At 41.7% G+C, this 16,287-nt stretch overlaps 1 protein-coding gene across 1 annotated transcript in view; it reads right to left on the bottom strand.

The window, feature by feature from the left end:
- Window positions 1-16,287, bottom strand: part of SERPINI2 (serpin family I member 2) — a 63,811-nt gene that overhangs the window by 22,046 nt on the left and 25,478 nt on the right. Inside the window, exons 5-7 of the mRNA XM_078389686.1 lie at window positions 11,261-11,453; window positions 6,646-6,743; window positions 3,289-3,375 (exon numbers count right to left, since the gene is read on the bottom strand). Coding sequence (XP_078245812.1) covers window positions 3,289-3,375; window positions 6,646-6,743; window positions 11,261-11,453 — 378 coding nt within the window. The remainder of the gene's footprint in view (window positions 1-3,288; window positions 3,376-6,645; window positions 6,744-11,260; window positions 11,454-16,287) is intronic.

The following is a 16,287-nucleotide window of genomic DNA, read 5'->3' as shown; positions in this document are numbered from 1 at the left end:
CCACTGTGTGATAACCTCATTGTTTGCTTCCAAAAAAAAGTTCAAGCTTTATTTGATCCAGCACCACTTATTTGCCTTTCTGGCAGTCCATGGTATTTTAAAGCTCTCCTGCAACACTACATTCAAATGAATTGATTTTTTTTCCCCTGTCAACTTTCTTCACTGTCCAGCTTTTACATCTGTACATAGTAATCAGAAATACCTGGCTATATGCTCTTTCCCTTGGTTTCCAGTGACACATCCTTACAGTTGAGGACTAAGGTGTGCATCCAAGACGGACGTGCACATTTTCATCTCTTGTTTTAAAGAGTATTCACTTGTGCACACAGTCTCCCTCTGAGCTTCCCAAATGTGTGAATTCATTTGTCCAGGTGCAGTTTTTGTTTTTTGCAATAAACACCAAGAGGTGTAGGTATGCTACTGTAACCAAGATTGTCAAATCTAACAAAACCTTTTTCCACCCCATGTTAGCTCTCAATTTTCCTCCAAAGGTAGTTCTATTTAATATGCTGGTCTGGTTCACCTGGAGAAATCCATTAGTTTTTATATTGTTCTATTCATGGGCTCCTTTCACACGCTAGCAAGGTTAAGCTCAAAATCCTGCAAAGTAGGCTTCAGGAGTATGTGGACCAAGAACTGATGGAAATACAAGCTGGATTTCAAAGGGGCAGAGGAACTAGAGACCAAATTGCTAACATGCGCTGGATTATGGAGAAAGCCAGAGAGTTCCAGACAAACATCTACTTCTGCTTCTTTGACTGCACAAAGGTCTTTGACTGTGTGGACCACAGCAGACCATGGCAAGTTCTCTGTACTAACCTTGGGGTTCTTTCCAGCCGGCAAATACCTCCCTCTTGCAAGTGGATAGTGTCATCTTGATACTCTGAGAACTAATATTGTTATACCTTGGGGTATGCAACATTTTTTATTTTTGGTGCCACCAGACTCAAAACCTGAAGTTTATGCAGCAATCTCTTTTTTCCCCTGCCTCTGTCCCTTTCTGTGAACTTGCTGCTGAAAAAAGGACAGATCACTCTTGCACAGATTTGCAGAGCTTTTGAAATTAAGCCAAGTGGTACATGACATCAGGTCAAGGGGCTTGCTGACCTCTGCTCTGTATGATAAGGTTTCATCCCAGTTTCCTGCATCCTCAGTAAGAAAGTGCTTGCTCCTTTGCTTACTTTGAACCCAGGGACCTGTGCTCAATTGAGCTTACTCCAAAGGAACCACGAACAACCCTACAGCCTTGAAATCATAGAAATTCAAATACTGTTGTTTCACATTCCTCCAGACTGCTGAGAAACATTAAACATATTCCAATGTGCTTGGATGGGCACAAAGTCACTAATTATTGGAGTTGTTAACAAATGGTTCCTCAGGGTCTTGACTCTTCGAACCTCATGTTTTGCAGCCAATGCATTCTCTGAATTATCATTTGGCCTTGGAGAAGTGGAGGGCAGAAAACCCAGCATTAACAAGCACCTCTTCTCAAAGAAGGGCAATTCCTTCAATTACTGGGTCAAGTTCCTGCCTCTGTTTTACATCCAAGCAAAACATATATCTGTAATATGCTGTGAGATGATAAGAAATTATAACCATGTTGACATGGCGGTGAAGGAAAAAGGATCACGGCTATGCCCATATTCCTGACCAATGTATGGTCAGCCAATGGTCTGATAGAGCACACTAGGCATGGGGACGAATATAAAAATGAATCAGCATATTCGTTAAATATCCCTGACTCGTCAGATATTTCTTGTTTTGTATTCTTGGGGTCCAGAGACCCCAAAGAATATGAATCAACAAATAAAACCCTTTTATGCCCCCGCAGATCAGCTGTTCCTCGGGGGCATAAGCAGAGAAGGATTTTCCCTTTGGGTGGTTTGCTAAAGCCTGCCCGAACGGAATCCCACCCCTGAGGCTGGGGGATGGCTTGGTTCCCTTTTCCTCCTCTTCCTATGCCCATGTAGCATAAGAAGAGGAGAGAAGGGATCAAAGAGGGATCAAACGGATCACCCAGCCACTGTGGGACTGCTTTGATCCCCGCTTTCCCTCCTCTTGCTATGCCCCGTGGGGCTTAGCAAGAGGAGGAGAAAAGGGATCAAAGTGCTGCATGATCACTTTGATCCCTGCTTTCGTATATAGAGGAGGGGAAAGGGGATCAAAGCAATCCCGCAGCCATGGCTGCCCAATTGCTTTGATCCCTGCATAGCAAGAGGAGTGAATGCAAAAACAAAAATGAATTGACGAATGACGAATTGATTTTTTGTTCATCGGGTCACTGGGGCAATTCGTGGGTTGTGGGTTGTCAAGTTTGACGACCCAGAAACCAAGACAAAGTGCCATTCTGGCACTTTATCCCCATCTCTAGAGCACACATAATCATCACCAGCACCTCTCATTTTCTCCAGTGCAGTTGAAGGGAAATTGTGAAGTAGGTTCAGCCAAGAGATTGTGATGAACCCAAGGTCTTCAGTGAGTTTCATAACATATGTGTATAAAATATATGTACATAGACTCTGGCCACAACCACACATAAGAGAATCATGCAGACAAGATCATCTTCAATCATTTGTACAGAACCAATAGTCTCATAAGCACAGGAAGGCCAAATTTGACCCTCATAGAATCTCAATGCTTCTTATTCCAAAAGTTCTTGAGGCCCATTTTATTTTATTGGTTATAACTGAATTATTATAATTTTAATTAATGAAGTTTGATTTGAATGCTCAGTTTTTGTTTTATCTAAGTACTATATCTGGTGAAAAGTGCTTCAGTTTGAGATCCTTTCAAGGAAGTGGACTGTGCATTTTAAAAATAAAATAAAATAAAGCAAATCAGAGCAAAATGCTGCTTATATACTGCCCCGTAGTGCTTAAAACTCTCTCTGGATGGTTTACAATATATTTAAGCAGGCTACACATTGCCTTCCCCCACCCCCCACGTGAGCTTGGTATTCATTTTACCAACTCAGAAGGATGGAGGGCTAGTCAACTTCAAGCCGGCTACCTGAGTCCAGAATCAAACTCATCGGATCCTGAGCAAAGTTTTAACTGCAGCACTGCAGTTTAACCACTGCGCCACAAAACTCCTAAAATAAGATAATATTTTCTATCCAAGAGGGGAAAAAATGCAGTTTGTGAAATGTACAGAGATAAAAAGTACAACCCATGGCAGTCAATTGTTGGCAGTGAGCATCCATCCCTATCACTGTCAAAGAAATTAAACAGAGAAGGTCAATTAGCATATTCCCCAACAGGCTGAATAAGCACTCTGTCATGTCCTTACCAGTAGATGCTGCCGCTTCAGTGCCATCTTCACTTACTTCAAGACAGACTTTCTGAATGGCCTTAGAAATGTGTACATCAGCAGAGTCTGACAGAAGAAATGAATGATTAAGGGTCAACACCCCGGAGATCTGCAATGATTAGATTTATCCTTTCTTATACCCCTTTGCGCTGTGGACGACAGGAATGGATTGTTCAAAAAACAGGATGTTCCTTCATCCTTCATTGTTCCACCGTGCAACTGCTACTGTTTGGGTGAGGACCGATCAGCAGCATTAAAAGTTTCTTTTTGGGACAAGACTTCTCAGTAACCCCACCCGCAACCCCCAGCAAGCACGGCCAATGGCAATAAGGCAGATTAGGAATGTCTTTGCACGGCTTGCTGAGGAAGTTTGGCCACAGTGATCGATGCCTTAATTACTAGTGTGAGACATGAGACGTGTTCAGAAGCTACAGTGACTACAAAATCAGACTGTTGCTGGTGGTCATTTTAAAGACCATGTGCACAAGTTTTCAAGTTGCTCCAAAACTCAGTTCATGGTGTTTGTTTTGATACCCAAAGCCCTGAATGGTTAAAGGCCAAGACATCAGAAAGACTGCCTCTTCCTGTGTGTACATGTGCAAAAAGGTTGTATTGCGTGTCATGCCACCATGAGCCTCTAGCTTAGTAAGTGCATGAGACAGGGCTTGCTCAGTAGGAGCACCACAATTATGGAGCTTCCTCTTTCCCAAGAGAAGCCAGGCTGGCTCCGTCCCCGTTGCTCTTATAACAGGGAGATAAAACAGATCATTCCATAATAACTTTGGTCTCCAGGGCTGGCTTTAGAGTCAGTTTTTAGAAACTATTTGAAACCTTTCTTAACAACATGTTCGAAGTCTGTTTCTAATTATTTTATTGTCTGTTGTGACTTGCTTTGGGAGCATCAGTGTGATGATAATTAAAAAAATATTACAATTTCAAATAAATAAGAAACTAAAAATGGAGCTTTTCCAAGCCATGGTCATTCATATTCTGCCCAAAGAAAAGGAGGTCAATGGGGTGCACGTAGATATATGGGGAAAAAAAACTTGTGGTGTGGACAGTTCTCTATGAGTCTACCATGCAAGTAGTTTTAATATGGTGGTTCAATGCAATTTTCATTTATTTTTTTCAATCTGATGAGCCACCTGGTCTTTTCTTACAAACACTTTAACACATGGAATCCATGTGAATGCCTCTGGTTTTCCCCACCACAATGGTGATACTAGGAGGACTGCTGTTCACTTTCCTTTAAGGACCAATGGCAAGCTTGGAAAGGAGACTTTTATTAGACCCACTGCTGGGGAAGAAAAGTTTAAAGTGTTCTTCCCATGTGCCATTATGCTACTGAAAGGCAACCCTCTGACACAAAAATACAAATCAGCTACTGGCTGTTTTTAAAAAGTAGTGGTTAGTATTGATTGCAGGGACAGATTGGCCCATCATATATTTTGTTGCAGCCTCTATGAAATGATGTCATTGAACTGGCTTGGCATTCTTTGTGTGCATATTCAGTTAGCACTCCAACACAGTTTTTGCATAGTTCTGCAAAAGGATATGTACTGTTTTGCTTAAGCATTATAATCCAGCAGAACTGTACCATCAGGGATTTTCGACCCGCCAATCTTTGGTTGGATTTAGGCCCATAACCCTGTACATTTTTTTCAATGTGCTGAGAGTAACGTATGGTCCTGTAGAGGCAGATTGTGGTCTAAGCGAGAGGGATGTCTCACTGCAAAGTTTTGGGCTGAGACTCCCTCCTTCTTGAACATTGTGATTCTGTCTCCTTCCAGTCTAGATTTACAGTGGTGCCTCACCAGACGATGATAATCCGTTCCACTGAAATCACTGTTTAGTGAAATCATTGTCTACTGAAAAGCATTTTCCTATTGGAATGCATTGAAACCTGTTTAATGTGTTCCAATGGGGAAGAATCATCGTTGTCTAGCAGAGATCGGCCATAGGAAAGCTGCTTTGCGAACCACCGATCAACTGTTTAAATAGCTGTCTTGCAAAGCTTAGATCCCGAAAACACCCGTTTTGCGAGTGCAGAGGGAGCTGTCAAAATCATTGTCTAGTGAAAATCGGTTTGCGAAGCAGGGACCAAACATTGTCCAGCGAAATTCCCCCATAGGAATCACTGTTTTGCGAATTGCTATAGCAATCGCAAAAAATCAATGTCTAGCGAAAAAACTGTCATGCGGGGTAACTGTCTAGCGAGGTGCCACTGTACAACATTCCTGTAAGGCTGATTAAATAAAAATACAGTGGTGCCTTGCAAGACGAACGCTTTTTGCGATTGTGTTGGTGACTCATAAGATGACTTTTTCTATGGCCATGCTTCGCAAGACAATTTCCCCCCCAAGATTGATGCCTAGCAAGATGAAAATAAGTCATTCATCTTGTGAGGTTCCCATAGGAATGCATTGTAGTGCATTCCTATGGGAAACCGCTTTTTGCAAGACAAAAATTTCACAAGACAGCGCTACTCGTGGAACGAATTACTTTCGTCTTGCGAGGCACCACTATAAATAAATGAGCAATTGTTCTTGGATGTGGGGAGGGAATATTTGCATCAGGACTGTGGTGAACAATGGAGGGCTTTAACTCTTTTCTCCCATGCCAAGTTTCCAAACAAAATATACTTTGCCACACCAGTGATTAGCATCTATTGTATGGTAAAGGAAGAAAAGAATTAAAGCAGACAAAGATCCCCTGGTGGTCTTATCTGTCATTAGTCATTTTATTAATGTTATTGCTTTTAAAAATTATTATTGAATTTTAAAAAGTAGCAGCAAGTGATATATAAAATGCCGTATCTTGTTTGACCTTGAAGGTGAGGGACCGGCCTAAAAGCAATTGGTAAAGTTTGTGACTGACTTTGCTCATGCTTTACTTTGATGCTTTCCCTGAGAAGGAACTGAATTTTTTGGTTTGAGTGAAATTTAGAAAGATATGGAATAGCATTCAAGATATGTTTAACAAGTTATATTGAACTTCTTTTGGCTTTTCTCAGAATTCACCTGCTGTTTCACCTGTGGAAATATCCCTGCATTAGCTTTGAATTGTACCTGAAGCACGAAAAAATTCTATGGCAATTCTGTTCAAGATACGCTTCCTTCTCATCATTGAAAGTTTAGGGTAAGGGAATCAAGGATTCTGATGTAGAATTTAAAGTGCACGTGTGTGTGTGTGTTTAAAAGCCGGACATTTCCTTATCCTTGAATAAATGCTGAAATATATTTTGTTAAAAGTACATTATTTCAGAAGGCAATAAGGACTGAGAACAGAGATTTTTAAAATCCACAATAGCGATATCAGCTTAATAAATCAAAGCACCTGTTATTCCAGAAAGGTCACATCCATTATTAAATATCTCAGTAACATTGAGAGGCTGGAGAAACTCTTTCAAGTCCATTGTGTGCTCTATTTTAAACCTGTAGGAATTGAAGATTTAAAACAGCAGGCATGAGAAAGCATTTCCCCCATCAACTAAAATCTACCTTCCCTCAGAGCTAGTCTGCTGTGGCCACATCGGTGGAGCCAAAGCCAAACAAAGGAGGGTACATTTCTTTTCTTTGAGCTACCCTCTTCTCTTTCTCTCCATCCTACCCCCACTCGTCTGAAGAAGGAAAAACTACTTTTCCAAAAATTTGATCTAATCATTTGCAGAAGGCCTCTGAGCGTACAAGAGATACCAGCACTTGGAAATATTACTTTTTTGGACTAGGAGTCCCAGAATCGCCCAGCCACCATGACTGGCTGGGGAATCCTGAGATTAACTGCTCAAAATACTCATATTTTGAAACTTTGAGAGAGGCACGTGACTCGCAGATCAGGTGGCCCCATGAAACAGAAGACATGGCTCCTCTTGCTTTTAAGGTTTTATAAAAGATATGCATGGATACATTACTTCCTCAGCCTGAGGCTACACACTTTTCTGGCAATGACTCCCACTGGACTCAAGAGTACAAACTGAAAGGGACTGTCATGAATATATATCCTTGTACTCTTTGTGTATCTATGCCTTCCATCATCTACTCTTCACATTTCTCTTCAACCTTTTGGTTATACAGTACTTTGTGGTTTCCTGGCGACCACATAACATAAAGCTAAGAGCAGGGAAGCCTGGTCTTTTTCACTGGGTAATCATCTCTTTCTGTTCAGCCTGCAGGGAGGGTGCTTTATTTTGCCCCAATTCAGCTAGCATCACTTTCCTATATATATATATATATATCACTGTAACCATCCACAGCAGTACAATCAATTATCCTTCAGGAATCCACATTGCACTTCCCAATTAGTTCATTGAGAAGGCATATGTTTCTGCATGCTTGCACACGCACACACGCACGCACGCACGCACGCACGCACGCACGCACGCACACACACACACACACACACACACACACACAATGCTTGTCAAAGTTAATGCTGTATCAGACAAGTACTATGTCACTTCAGGGAAAAAAGGATGAAAGGGAGGGATGGTCCCATTGGAAATTGGCAATCTCAATAAAGATGGCTGTTTCCCTCACAGTATTTTCCTGCTAGTTTTCTGCCTCTGCACATCTGTTTCTGTGTGTGCAAGCATTGCAGAAACACATGCCTTCTCAATGAACTAATTGGGAAGTGCAACGTGGACTCCTGAAAGAGGATAATTGATTGTACTGCTGTGGATGGCTACAGTGATTTCACCAGTGGAAACCAGCAGGGACCCGGTTTGAAAAACATTGAAGCTAACCAGGTGTTCCCCCATGTATGGTTGCACCCTGAGTCAAGGAGCCTGGCCATTTTTAATAAGACGTGTTCGGATTTCAGTATGGCTGGTCCCACATTATCATCATCATAATACATTTTGTGGGTTTGTTGTATCTAAACATTTCTTTAAGTTACATACTCCACACAATGATTTTACCATGACGTCATATATCATATATGAGGGACGTGGTGGCGCTGCAGGCTAAACCGCAGAAGCCTGTGCTGCAGGGTCAGAAGACCAGCAGTCGTAAGATCAAATCCACGCGACGGAGTGAGCACCCGTCGCTTGTCCCAGCTCCCGCCAACCTAGTGGTTCGAAAGCATGCAAATGCGAGTAGATTAATAGGGACCACCTCGGTGGGAAGGTAACAGCGTTCCATGTCTAAGTTGTACTGGCCATGTGACCACGGAAGATTGTCTTTGGACAAAACGCTGGCTCTATGGCTTGGAAATGGGGATGAGCACCGCTCCCTAGAGTCGAACACGACTGGACAAAAATTGTCAAGGGGAACCTTTACCTTTACCTTTACATATATCAAGGAGTTATCACTATCCATCAGTACAGGGTATTGTTTTGTTATACCTACCTGATCTTTTTATCTATGTCAAAGAAGATATAGATTTTCTCTAGGTTTTCTGTTTCAATATATTGTTTGGACCATCATTTTACCACATCCAATTTCTTTCAGTTTTTTTGTGTGTCATTTGTTGGATCTGAACCCATCTTTATTGTGTCATTTTCATCTCTCTTCCTTCAGTTCTAATATTCCTTCTGTCATCTATTTCTATTTTTCCCTTTACATTTTTACTTTTGAGGCTACCTGAGGTTGTATATTTAGTTTAGAACGAGTAGAGTTTGTGTCTAAGCTATAGAGCATGTGATCCTAAGGATGTTTCATAAATTCACACCCTAATATATGGTAAAAACACTTTGTTCTTTAACATTTATGCTTTTTCCGGTTTAACTTTTTTTTAAAAAAAATCTGAGGCAAACAACAGCAATAACAATATTATGAAAACAGACCATTCTTTTTTCATTTTTCTTATTTTTATTGTATATGAAATTGGCTGTATGCAAGATTCTTCCCCCCCCCCCGTGTCTGTCTGTCCGTCTTGACACCTGCTCAGGTACAACAGGAATCACTAGCTCTCATTTAACTCTACAGAATTTCAAATAGACTGTATCTCCAATAAGCCTTCATTGTTCACTTAAGTAAGTATCAGAATGGAAGAGGGAGGTTTTGAATATAGATGATGTTATATGTGAGATGTAATGAAATTTCACTTAAATCAAGCGTTGGCCATTTCTTTGCAAGAAATTGGATTTACCATATTGGTACAGTACTGATGGAGGTGTTGTTTGAAGACCATGAGAGCTATATACCATCGGTTTTATTGAACATATTGAGCAATGAGAGGTATAGATTAGCGGTGGCGAACCTATGGCACACATGCCACAGCTGGCATGCAGAGAACTTTCTGCGGACACGCGAGCCATAAGTTGACAGATCGCTATTCTCCCCACCTGCAGCCGAACCTCAGGAGGCAGCTGCAGCTGCAGTACTGGTGCTCTGACAGGCAGCAGGCCAGGATCTGGAGCAGCTGGCGCTGGCGGCAGATCCAAAGTGGGGTCTTGAGGCACCTCCATGCCTGGGATTCCCCCTTCCACCACCATTTCCGGTTCCACTGTTGCAGCCCACCACCCACTGTTTTGTTTTTTCTTCCAGTTTGGGCACTCAGGCCCCAAAAGGTTTGCCGCCACTGGTATAGATCATCTTGATTATAATGGACATAATCCAATAGGTGTTCATGTTAGGTTTGCGTAGCTTGCTGCAGCCAATTACAGCGAATTGACAAGCTGCTGGAGCACATCTTGGTTGCAGACATAGATGTGCAACCAGGGACATAAATGGGACAAGCCCCAGCACTTCCCCAAGCAGCCACAATTGTCTGTGTAAATTATACACATGTTATTTGAACACCAACAGACTTCTGGCCATTAAGTGTGTTATATTAAATGCTGTAGCCCATCTCCTCCCCTCCCCCCCCCCCGGCTTACACTTCAGGTAAAAACTCAGATTGCTTCTTCACTAGTCTATATATCATTTATGTTTTCTCCCATTGTAAAGTTGAATTGATCTATAGAAAAGCATTGCCTCCTTTGTTCAATATTTTCAGATTCCTTTGCCAACATTTCATAGATGAAAATCCAAGTGATATTTTATTGCACTTCTACTTTCACACTAAGAATTGCCCACCTTTGGTTTTTTAACAAGCAGATGACGATTCTTCTCTTCCTGCAGTTAATTTGTTCTGCAGTAGAATGCCCAACATTGATGACCAAAATGTTTGTACATGTTACTGAAACAATGTAGGTCTTCATTATATATATTGTTCTCACAGGGAAGGATGCAAAATGTATGTATTTTGTATATACAATTTTCTCCCTGCTAGGTGAGATATGAAGACTATCTGCACATTTCTCACATTTAAGAGAAAAATTCATGGAGTATTTTTAGTCAGCAAAACATGCTTGAGCAAAGTTCACAAAGTTTCAGCTCCTGCTTCATAAATCATCTACAAATGGAGCCAGATTAGGACAGATAGGCTTCTTAGAATAAGAACCAGGCAAAGATCCACAAAAGAAATTGTATACGTGAATATAAGATAGAATATAAATAAAATAAAAGGAAGAAAAAAATGGAAAAACAAACTTGAGAAGTACTGCTTAGAGATCAAGACAGAATGTTGTGCTTTTGACTGGGGACAAAATAAAACTTAGTGGCCCCACCAGAAGCATCTGCAGTAGGGGTGTGTGGATTCTTACCTCTGTTGTAGAAGATTTCAGGCACGGCTCTGTGCAGATGTAAGATACATATGTGTGAGTTACAGAGAACACAAAGAATAATGTGGTCGTATACCAGCCTGGTTTCTAGTTTTAGAATGCTTCTTGTCAGACAAATCTGGTATATCTAGTGCAAAATTGGCTCTAATATAGAGCCTAATTTCATTTACACAAAGTAGAGAAACTCCAACACATGAACTGCCATTAGCTCGAATATCTACAAAACTCTCAAGTCTGTAAATCAATTTGCCCTTTTCAGTGTCTTAATTCCTGACTCTCCCACAAGTGGGATTTAAGATCAAATGGGATAATGAGGATGCCCAGACTACCAGAGAATTCATTACATACCTAGGAAGGCTGATTTCGACCTCATCCTCTTCCATCACTGCAAACCAGTCTTTCATCACTTCGGCTGTAATGAGTTGTTCCACCTCTTCTATAGTCACTTTTTCTCCAGGGAGGATTAGAACAAAACTGAATTCCTCTCCTTCGTATGGTAGCTCCAGGACCTGGTAGCTCACATTATGGTCAGAAAAAATGCCTATAACAAAAGACCAAAAATCATAAGTAACAATTGTTCAACTGTAATAGAAAGAAATGACTCTCCATGCCAGAATATGTGCAAGAGAATCCCAAAGACCTCTGGATGATAGGATCATTTTGAGAATTTACATTCTTAGTCGGAATAACACTACATCCATCATTTTTTAGGCCTTGCCATTTGCTTTATCCATGCACCTCTATGGGGTGCATGCTATCTATTCTTCATTTCAGATATCCAGCACTTGGTAGAGCAAAGCAGCTAATTTTATGTGTCATGGAAGGTCCATGAATTCTTTCATTTTGATTATTAGGGATGGTGCACTTGTGGTTTTCTTAATTTTGTGTGAAGGTAATTTGGCTGATTCAGGGCATAATGAGGTAAACCTTTGGTGCAGACCTTTTGAATTAATGGGACCTTCGCCAATACCAACCTAGGTCTTACTGATTCGTTGGCTGGAAACCTGCTTGTGTAACACAGGATAAAAGTGATAGTGTCATCAACCAGGGGAACTTTTTGAAAAATCCTCTCTCCCATCACAAAACCTGTATCTGTCTGAAATAATCCTTTTCATCATTAGGAACTGGTGAGGGCCAAGGGAAAGGAGAGGGAAGTCTTTAATTACCAAAAATTGCCACTTTCAGATTGACTTTATTGTTAGGAAAATATGGGATAAAAATGAAATAACTGTACAGTGCTTTCACACAAGTTTCTCTCTCTGTGTGTGTTTCTCTCTTTGTGTGTCTAATAAAAGTACTGTTGAAGTATTGACTAGAGATGGGCACAAATAGCTTTGTGCCAGGTTGTCTAAAGTCACTGTCACAACACCACAGGTACCATGTGTTCCCTGTCCCCCCGGCCAGCTATCCCACTCACAACCTTGAGTGTGCTCCTCTTTCCCTCCTCTTCAGGTGATCTTCCAGTCTCAGCAGAAGCATGAACTTTGCATCTCCTATGGGAGCCACCCACTCAGATGAGGAGGCAGGGCAGGGATTCCTGTAGTGCAGCCCTTCAGTGGGTGGCTGCCAGAGGAGGTAGAAGAGGGAAGTCTATGCTTCTGCTGGGACTGGAGGATCGCACAAAAAGGAGGTAAAGAGCACTAAGTGGTGAGTGGGGGAGCTGACCAGGGGTGGGGGTGGGGGCAGGGAACACATGGCACTTATATTGCCTTGTTGATGGCTTTAGACAAACCATCATGAAGCAATTCATGCCCGTCTCTAGTTTTGACACATGTAATACATTATTTTCTAATGGTTTCATGTTGCACTCTTTATTTTGCAGGATATCCTTCCTGTTGGGTTTCCCAGCTCTTAAAATATGTTTAAAAATGGATGCATATATGTATATATTTACCTCAACCTTATCAAAATGAATATTCAAAAATATATTTAATACAATTAGAAGACTGCTCCGCAGGATAAAGTTATATTGACAATGGAATGGTTACTATTACTAACCAATAGACACTGACACTTAAAATTTGTTAAAACTTCCTTTTTCTTTCTTTCTTTTGCCAAAATTCATTACAGAACATTAAAACATCTTCAGTTATCATAGATCCTTCCTATATATTTAGACAAAAACCACACCATAAGCGTACATCATCCCTTGCAGCTATAATCTCCAAGTCACATAGTAACAATGTGCTGTCCCACTTGTATATAATGAATGGATTAAAGCAGGGGTCCCCAATCTTTTTGACAGCACAGAACGGTTGGGGGAGATGGGGTCCATGTGCGGGGGGGCACCCCTCATGCGCAAAGGGGCAGTGCTCACTCACACGGGCGCACGGGCGTGTGAGCACATGTACGCATGTGTGAAGGGTGCTCGCATGGCATGCATGCACTTGTGCACATGTACAAAGGGGTGGGAGATGCTCGCAGGGCATGTGTGCTTATTCATGCACATGTGCAAAGGGGCTGTGCAGGGGCATGGGGGGATTGTGTGCGGTGGGGGGCGGAATATCTGTCTCTGCGGCCTGGTCCAGCCAAGGCCACAGACTGGCCCCAGGCCACAAACTGGGGGTTTGGGACCCCTTGATTAAAGGAAGGGCTTCCTGCTCTTTGCCCACTCTGGTGATCTAGAGGTCAGCTGGTACTGGAGGCCAGAAGAGGTAGCCCCCATACTTCTCAATGGACACCAAACCTGGCCATCCAAGACAGGAGAACCAGAGTCAGCCATTATATGGGACCATGTAGAAACCTACTGGTTCTTTGTGTCATTTGATTCCAGTTGAACTGGTATCTCCAATACTACCTGGTAACCATCGAAATGGTGCCACTAGAGCACAACAGAGAAACCAACTGCTGCCTCTTCTGATAAAATATACAAGGTGCAAAAAAATAAAAAATTAAGGCATTAGCACCAAGCCCTTCAAAGATCCCAGGAACCTTATAGTCTAGGAGTGACATGACTGGCAAATTGAAAGTTATTTATGATTCTTTCACTTTTGGAAAGAAAGAGTGTGATATTCTGCTTTGTAATTTTATATCAGTTTATATTCAGAGAAAGAAGAAAGAGACACACAGAGAAATACCAAGTTGGAATCTTGACACTTCGAAATTATTTGTCATGTACCGGAGCAGATGATTTAATTGGAATGTCATTGTTGCATCTTCACTGTTTTGACAAAAGCGTAATTGATGTGCTTTGCCATTTCTCTTCAAAGCCATCTCTATTTTACCAGGGAGGAGGGAATCCAAACTAAAATACATTTTAAAATGATTCTGTCACATAAGTACTTCAGCGCTGGGATTCACAGTGGGGGGTACAGTGCCACCAGAAGATTAAAAGAAATTAAATTTACCTCCCAAAAATAAGAGGAAATTTCTAATGGTGCATGAAAAACATGTCACTTGTCATGGGGAATATCCAGTAAATACAACAATGGAACTTGTGGGGCAAAAGTGAATAAGCAAAGAGGGATTTAAGATTCTTTTAACTGCAGGACTATCCTGTGGATTATAGTGAAGGATGAAAGGCACAGTATGGGTGACAAGATTGCTAATTAATAGGTGCCCACCATCAGTTTTCTCTGATGTGTTGGAAATCTGAAAAAGATTTCTTTTCCTTTGTTTTTTTTTTAACTGAAGTCTATGACCCAACATTAAAATGTCCAACATAATTGAAATATCCCCAGCTTCTACTGAGTGCCTAAGGAGCCTTCGTATATGACCAGACTTGAAAGGTGCAACTTGTACCAGCAACTATGAGCCTAAAGGGGGCCAAAGAGATGGAGTGAGGACTTGGCACGACGGCCAAATTGGAGTGGGATGGATCAGGCTAAATAGGGTTGCTTAAATTTACTACGAGGTGCAGTATGCCATTCAGTGTGATGCTTGCATCTACACACAAGCGTCAGGTCATTTTGCATCAGGAAACGACATCACACCTCAATGGACTTTATTTGTCCCACCTCCCTTTAAAGGAAAAAAAGAAAGAAGAGCCCCCCAAAAATCCCTCCCCTTTCTCCTCCCCCTTCTGGGAGGAAGCTTTCAATTTTTAATTTTTTTTCTCAAACACAGTGCATTAGCGCTGCCCTCACTAGGCTTTTAATTTCCATTTCCCAGTATTGTTTTCAATTTCCCAATATTGTTAAGTAGCATCTTGATTCCCAAGATGACAGCTTATGTGCATAGCCAACATGGACAAGTATAGGCCCAGAACTGGACAGAGCCTTCTGACCCCAAAAGAGTTCTGCTGCAGGTAAATTGCAATTACAGGCTGTGATCCAAGGTCTTAGCACAGTTGTGGACGTTTTCCAAGTTCATCTGTTTACCATGAACAGCCACCTTTGCCTTTTACCTTTATGTATGCCACACCATAAGAAAACATCTAAAATCCACTCAGGCAGTGCCTCTATTTGAACCAACCAGATTTGCTTAAAACTGGAGGCAATCTTTTGAGATTTACATCAGAAATGGTGTTATGAAGAGGAAGAGATGGGAGGAAAAGGAAAGGAGAATATATCTTTATGTCTTGATGATGAAGTCATGAAGCCTCAACACTCAAGAGTATTAAGATGGTACCTCAAAGGAGGTGCAGCCTTGAACAAGATGAGGCTGTACTATGAGGTGGCAAATTATGGAACTTCAGATTTTTTGGAGATAGTAAGATACTTAGATAGGCCAATGATAAGCATTTACGTTTGCCAGGTAAGCAACATCTTGTTCCCTGAGGTTTAATGGCCATAATCTGAGAGTCATGGGGGTGGATCTTCTGATACCAGAGAGGTGGGACTTATAAGGTCAGGGGAGGGGGCAGGCCACTCTCAGGGCATGTGCAACAAGAAGGCTTATGGCTCACAACACTGGTTCTTCACTCTATGCCTTGTTTCAGATGACATAGCTAGTCCCATGTCAGAATATCAAAAAGCCAATAGTGAGGGGAAGGGACAGGGAAGAGAACTGGTGATAACAGGGACTGTGTGTGTGTTACTTCAACCATGCCAGTTGGAGTAACACACACACACACACACACACACACACAAGAGAGAGAGAGAGAGAGAGAGAGAGAGAGAGAGATCTTCATGCTCAGCCAGCCAGCCATGATACTAGCAAAGAATGGGCAGAGATGGATGCCGAGCCTTTAAAGCCACCTCACACACACAAAAAAAACTTCCTCCATTTCCAGTAGAACTTGTGCTGAGAGTTTTCTCCCCCTCTGAGAAACAACAGTTCCCAAACACTTCAGTTAGTGTCCTGTGCCCTGGTAAACACATAAGTGATTGTGGGTTATTTAGCCCAGATCCTCTGAAGGACGAAATCGTGCTATCCACTCTGCAAGATTTAAGAAACATCTAGGAGTTTTTGCTACCAAACAAGGAGGAAATAAT

This window comes from Pogona vitticeps, chromosome 3 (genome assembly GCF_051106095.1).
Source record: "Pogona vitticeps strain Pit_001003342236 chromosome 3, PviZW2.1, whole genome shotgun sequence".
NCBI lineage: Eukaryota > Metazoa > Chordata > Lepidosauria > Squamata > Agamidae > Pogona > Pogona vitticeps.
Note: the sequence above shows the minus strand (reverse complement) of the source record. Positions and strands in the feature narration are given on the sequence as shown.